The 7,094-nt window shown below is 33.4% G+C and overlaps 1 protein-coding gene across 1 annotated transcript; it reads right to left on the bottom strand.

The window, feature by feature from the left end:
- Positions 1-5,433: 5,433 nt before the first annotated feature.
- Positions 5,434-6,875, bottom strand: LOC145042126 (pentatricopeptide repeat-containing protein At5g18475-like). The gene has a single exon (XM_078990502.1). It carries the CDS (start codon positions 6,850-6,852, stop codon positions 5,524-5,526), a length of 1,329 nt encoding a protein of 442 aa, XP_078846628.1. The 5' UTR covers positions 6,853-6,875; the 3' UTR covers positions 5,434-5,523.
- Between the last annotated feature and the right edge of the window lie 219 nt (positions 6,876-7,094).

The following is a 7,094-nucleotide window of genomic DNA, read 5'->3' as shown; positions in this document are numbered from 1 at the left end:
TCCCATGGTGTTCACATAAGTTCACATATATATCAGATAGCAAACCATTACATACTCCATTACTAATCATATCATATCAATTAATGTGTCGACTTTGGTGCCTTCGACCCATGAGTGTAGTGAGAAGCCTCACCTTGAATATTGAAGGATAGTTGACTAGGTCTCGACTCCGAATATCAACTCTACTCAACCCCTAAACAGAAAAAATTCCTTAAATATAATTCAGAATGCCCCAAACCCCTTATATGTCAAACTTGGTCAAAGACTAAAGTCAAAGGTCAAAGTTAATGGCCTGTGTTTCTCCATTAACTGTAAAGATCAGGAAAAATCTTATCAACTCGCCGAGTGCACTAGTGAACTCGCCGAGTTTGCCATAAATCCAACAGCTTAATGCATTAAGTTGTTTCCATTGAATCTAGGAGCTCAAAATCTCAGGTCTCCTCTAAAATGATGTCTAGAAGGGTAAAGTTTCCAACTTTACCCTTAGGAACCACAAAAAGAGTCAAACCCGAACCCTAGACTCGTTAGAGTGAGGCTTGATCCATTAAGCCCTCAAACTCCTGAGACATAGTCCCAAAAATACAAATCTAGCATCCAAAGGCTGGAAAATTACATAAAGTTTCCAAATTTACATCCATGCATGATAAAAAGAGACCCTAGGGCTCAAGATAGGCTTAATAAAGGATTTATTACATGAATGGGACCTAGAACTTAGTAAAATTTGCAACTTTAAGCCAAAAGAGGCCATAAAATGGTCAAATCTAACATAATAATGCCTGGAACACTCAACTTCTTGGACAACCCTACTATGAGCCTAAAATTGAGATAAAACCCCAAAACAAAGAGATCTAAATGATAACCAAGAAAGGTATGAACTTGATACCTCCAAGAAACTTCAACAAGTGGGGAGATTCTGGATCCAAGTCTTCCCCCAAGCTATACACCTGCAACTTCAAAGATTCTTCAAAAGAGTACAAGAAGATCAACACTCAAGGCCCTCCATAAGCTTACACACTCATAAAGGAAGATGATACACAATTTAAGGGGTTCTAGACAGAGGAGGCTGGTAAGGAGGTCAACCAAGGGACTTAAGGCCTTTAAATAAGGTGTAACACCCTAAATTTTAGGGTTTCCTTCCCAGTCGCCAACACGTTGAATTGAGACACCTCGACTCTCCGTGTTGGTTCATTAAATTCAGCGGCCAAATTCATCTTAACACACCGAGTTGAAGTTTCCAACTCACTGAGTTCCAAAGGGAATATAAACAATTTGGGGAATAAGCTGATACTGGAACCAAGCATTACAATTAGTGTTGTATTAATCATATTATCCTAATTTGTTATGATATTAGTGATATTTCCAAACTTTGTTACCATATTAGATATATTTATTTTTTTAAAAATCTAACAAATTAGCAATTTATGGTCCCCAGTTAATCTTCACCTAGCCGATTAATTCATTAACCTGTGTCCACCGACTAGTTAACGTTGAATGTTTTTTACAACCTTATATATATATATATATATATATATATATATATATATATATATATATATATATATATATATATATATATATATATATATATATATAAGTTTGTAACTATCAAAAAGAAAACCAAAAATCAAATTAAATTAATTAAAGGAGGCCAAATGCAAAACTATAAAAGTTAAAAGGCCAAATATGTAAATTATTTGCTAAAGAAAAACTAACTTCCAATTTTGACTCGAAAAATAAGGGAAAATGATGATAATACCCTTTGAACTTTCTAGGGTTGGTCCATTTAGTCGCTAAAATTTTTTTGGTGCTTTATGGGGCAACAAACTTGGTTTTGTCGGATCTATTAGGTCACTTTGCACAAAATATAGGGGTAAATTGGTTACCCCTTACCACATAGACATGTTGACTCATTTAACTTCGTAGAACTCTTATAAACCCACCAATCATGAACACATTAGCACCTCCGATCAAAAAATATAGGGATAATAACCACTAAATTTTCATTGGAACGGTTTCTAGTGTTATCTAATAATCTGTATTCCTCTACGGTTTTCAATCGTTAGACCCAATAGGGACTAAAATACGGTCTTGGATTGGGATAAGGATGACGTCCGTGATAATGATGAAGATTTTGGTGGTGATGGTTGTGCAGTGGTGAGGATTTAAAGTTGTCGTCGCTTGGGGAATTTCTGGAGGTCGAACGGAGGTTTGGGGAATAGACATTGTTTGATGGTGAAACACTTATGAATAAAGATAAGAATTTCGCTGATGGTAGGGTTTTACCACCACCACAATCACCATCCTCTGATGGTGATGAAGGGCTGAACTCTGTTTGACTGTTTGTTCTCTTTGTCGGTTTTCAGTTTCTCTCGCCAGAATCTATAGCGGCGGTGCTGGATAAGTATAATAACCGTAGATGTTGGTGAAAAGTCGGATGCCATTTTCATCTATAATGTACGTATTCAGGACATCATTGTAACATCCGAATCAATTAATAAAATGATTGATTGCTGATTAGAGCACTTTCACTATCACAAATAAGTAACAATTTTTAAGAAATAGGAATTTTCTCATAAACATAACATACGTAATTTGTTGAATTTGGTTATGGTGATGAAATCATGTGTTTCATGGGTTTGATTCTGATTAACAATACACACTGAGGTTTCAAAACTAAGATTTTGTGGGTATTGCTTTTATTGAAATGTATGTTTGTAATCATTTTCTTCCCCTTTATTGATGCAATTATCGTTTTCCGGTAACGGTGTATTGATAGTGAGATTGGGGGAAGAAGATGACTTGAATCCAAGAGACTCAAAAAACTATCGAAATACAAACGATAATGATGAAATAATTAACTCCAAGGGAATTCGTGAAAGTTTTAAAAACATGATGAAATAGCTTGAGTGGAGAAAAGCAAAAGTTGGGTGGAGAAGAATCATAAGTAGGATGGGTTATTTAATTTTTCTTTAATTTTTTTTATTAAAAAATCACATCATCATGTGATTAAGCTGTTCAACAAACAAAAATGGTTACGTGACATATATAAATAGTTGTATTAGGTTAGGTGATCAAATCAACAGGTCAAAATCTATTTTGTTCCCCTATAAAGAACAAAAAATATTTTAGAGACTAAATGTATTTTGTTCCTCTATAAAGAACAAAAAAATATTTTAGAAAAAAGTTAGTAGGGCATTATTGTTATTTTCCTTGCCAAATAATGTGACTTTTGAAAATAGTTTACTAAAATTAAGAGAGAAACAAAACATTAAGAATGAAACAGAACATAAGTCGAATCCTTACGAAATAGGACAACAAGCGCCTTGGCAAGTGCTTAAGCCATCTGAACTAAGCAAATATTATGTATATTTATGTATAAAATAATAAATACTTTAACACATTAAATATAAGACTTGGCTAAAAATCGGGTCTTGTGCGACCGCAACTCACACCAATCCTATATAGGGTTAATGACTTAGGAGAGTAATAATGTTTTAACTTTGTTCACTTTAAGCCCTTAAGGTTTTTTTTGTACATATTACACCAACATGATTGTTATAATTGTTTTTAATTTTGTCCACAATAGGTCCCTAACGTCTTTTGTTGGTACATATTACACCAACATGGTTGTTATAACCGTTTAAAGAAGGTAATAAGGTTTAGTTGTGTCCACATTAGGTCCTTATTTTTAATATGTTTTATCATTTCATCTAACTCTTTTATAATTTATATTGGCATCTAGTTAAATGGTTTCATCATTTCATCTTCTCATTTTAGTCGTCCATTCACCACAACCACGATTTCAATCAAAAGGTTACATAAACCAGTGGTGGAGCTAGATCAAAGTAAAAGAGTATCCCCGAAAAAGTAATGAGATATCTCCGATAAGTAATGGTTCCGTCAATTGGGTATCCCTAATAGGCAATTACTTATTGGGGATACTTCATTACTTGTCGGGATACTCTTTTACTTTGAATATAGCTCTGTGACTGGCTTATAAGCTATCCGAAATTTATATAATGACATAAAATGACATTTAAAAAATATGTTTTCTTAATTAATTAAAAGGTATATTTGGAAATTAAAAAAAAAAAAAAAAAAAAAAAAAAAAAAAAAAAAAAAAGCTTTTAAAAAATAGTTTAAGTAGCTTTTTAAAATGTTAGTTTATAAGCTACTTTTTGGTTTGCCAAACATCATAACTTAAAAAATATCGAAAAATAAACTAGTTTATAAGCTAGCTGTGGTGCCAAACATAGTATTAATCATTAAGACTTTCATTATTATTAGCTTTTTTTTCATAAAAATGAAAAAAAAAAAAAAAATTGTTATGTAACCTTTCAATTGAAATCGTTGTTGTTGTGAATGAGCGACTAAAATGAAAAGATGAAAAGATGAAATGATGAAACCATCTAACAAGATACTAATATAAATTATAAAAGAGTTAATGAAATGATAAAAATATTAAAAATAAGAACTTAATGTGGATATAGTTAAACCTTATTATCTTTTTTTAATTGTAATAACAATCGTGTTGGTGCAATATATACAAAAAAAGATCTTAGGAACCTAATATGGATAAAATTAAAACCTTATTACCCTTTTTAAACGGTTTATAACAACCATATTATTATAATATGTAAAAAAAAAAACTTTAAGAACCTTATATGGAAAAAATTAAAACTTTATTACCATTCTAGATCATTAACCCCTACATATGGATACAACGGTGATCTTTACGATGGTAGGGTGTATAATTGTGGTGCAATTGTATAATTCAAATTGCATAGCTAAAAGGTGTTTTAATAGGTGGCAGTGTGAGAGAGTTTGTGGTGATGGCGGTGTTGATTATTATTCCGTGGTAGATGATGGTGGTTCTTGGGAGAGAAACAGGATGAACTAACAAAGGTGGTGAGTTTTAGGGTTAGATATGGTATTATTATTTTTTTTAAAATAATTAAAACATTATTTAAAAATGTAAAAAAATAAATAAATAAATTATATCAGGGGAAAATAATAATTTTCAGTTCAATTTTGAAACAAAATGAAACGATTTGAACCAACCTCGCAAGAAATTGAAAACACACCCACCTATAGATTTCGATAGTTGTCCTCGTCATGCTAATTCTGACAAACCATAGGGACCAATAGTGTAATTTTTTCTAATTTCTATTTTCTTATTTATCAAGGCATTGTAGTTAGAAATTCCTACCTTAACTTTAGCATTGTATTTTTATCTATTTTTTATTAAGAAAATGTATTTTGAATAATCTACACAATTACAACAATAAAACTTGTTTTATATTTGAATATCATTGCTATAATTCATAATTGAATATGTTTTTTCAAAGTATAACATTTCAATTGGAAAAAATAAAATGAAAGTACAATGGCATAGTAAGCAAATATAACCAGACTTTGTTGCTACTATTGTGATTAACCCATTTCAAAAGCACAATGCAGATTAATAAGATGCTATGACATGAACATCAAAGCAATCGAAAAACATACAATTAAAACTGTATTTCAACCTCCAAATTTCGAATGATTAAACACCTTGAGTTTATAGTATATGAAATCACTTCCCTTCACAAGTTCCACAAGCTCCTTTGCTTCATTAATGGCGGATTCCTTCACCAATCCATCCAAAACTCCTTGCAAATTTAATCTACCAACATTGATCTCCATACGCAAACCCTCTTTGCTTAACTCAAATCCAAATTTATAATCACCCTTTTTAGATGCAAATGGGATAATTATCCTAAATGTTACTGAATCAGGAACAACCCCATTTTCCACCATTTTTGTGTACCACTTCTTCACTTCCACCAAATCATCTTCTTTCACAAATCCATGGATCAAACCGTTATAAGTATAAACATCAGGGTTTACCCCTTTGTTCTTCATCTCATCGAGCAACCCAATCGCTTCTGTGATTCTTTTATCAATAATCAATCCACGGATCTTTGAATTATAAGTTCTTACATCAGGTTCAAGATTCTTGCTTTTCATCTCGTCCCATAGTTTATCAGCTTCTGAAATGTTACCTTCTGCATATAGTGCGTCAAGAATGGTGTTGTATGTATATAAATTACATTTGAATCCGTTTTTCTCCATCTCGTTTGCAACTAGTAATGCTGAATCAGTGGCATCCATCTCACAGAAAGCTTTGATTACAATATTGTAAGATACATCGTCAGGATCAATGGAGAATTCCTCGCGTAGCTCCCGGAAAAGTTGAGACATCTCGTTTAATTTTTTTGAATTGACGCAGGCTGTGAGGAGGGCGTTGGCGGATAAAACTGTGCGTTGACAATTTAGTTCAGGCATTTCGTCGAACAGCTTGCGTGCGTGGTCATACATTCTTGATTTACCGTACAAAGAGATTAGTCGAGCTACGAATGCCTCGTTGCTCATGTCGGTTTTGTATCGCTTCTGGTGTTCGAGGATTTCTTCAATGTAGGAATGCTGTTTGGCGCGTGCAAGGTGGGAGACGACATCGTCGTAGTACTTGTAGCTGTAACGAAAAGGGCCCAAGTTCGAGGCTCTCTTGAATTGATCAATGAAGGATCTGAGGTTTCCTAAGGAAGCTGTTAGCTGTGACATGGGTAATGGCTGAAAGGCCAGGTTCTCATTCTTGGGTCGCGAAATGATGGTGGTAACGGCGGCAGGAGGGGTCGTTGTGGGGACGGTGGGGGATTTTTTGGGCCTCTTTATCTTTTCCTTTACTATTTTTGTCGTAGTGGTGGTGGTGGTCGTGGAGGTGGAGTTGGAGTTGGAGGTGGGTACAACTGTTGCTGTGGCGGTGCTGCTCTTGAAAATGCCGCGGAGACGGTTGTAAGCGGCGGAAGACATTGTATTTTTCTGAAGAAAAAAAAAAAAAAAATCTGGTATCAAAGGAAGGGTTTTTCAGAGGGGTTTTTCATTTTGCATTTTTTCCCTTCATGTTACATTATATCAAGTTAGACCCTTTTATTATAAAAAAAATTGAATAACACATCCTTTTATTATAAAAATCTTATCAGTACTCCAAAGTCCAACCCCAATCCAAGATTATATTTTGGAGAGAATTACTGTTATAAAGATCAACAATTTAT

Source organism: Lactuca saligna, chromosome 4, assembly GCF_052625555.1.
Source record: "Lactuca saligna cultivar CGN05327 chromosome 4, ASM5262555v1, whole genome shotgun sequence".
NCBI classification, from domain to species: Eukaryota; Viridiplantae; Streptophyta; class Magnoliopsida; order Asterales; family Asteraceae; genus Lactuca; species Lactuca saligna.
This window is presented reverse-complemented; position numbering and strand designations above follow the sequence as displayed.

Bases quoted from the DNA above. Each gene is read 5' to 3' on its own strand.
- LOC145042126 (XM_078990502.1), bottom strand. From the start codon at position 6,852: ATGTCTTCCGCCGCTTACAACCGTCTCCGCGGCATTTTCAAGAGCAGC.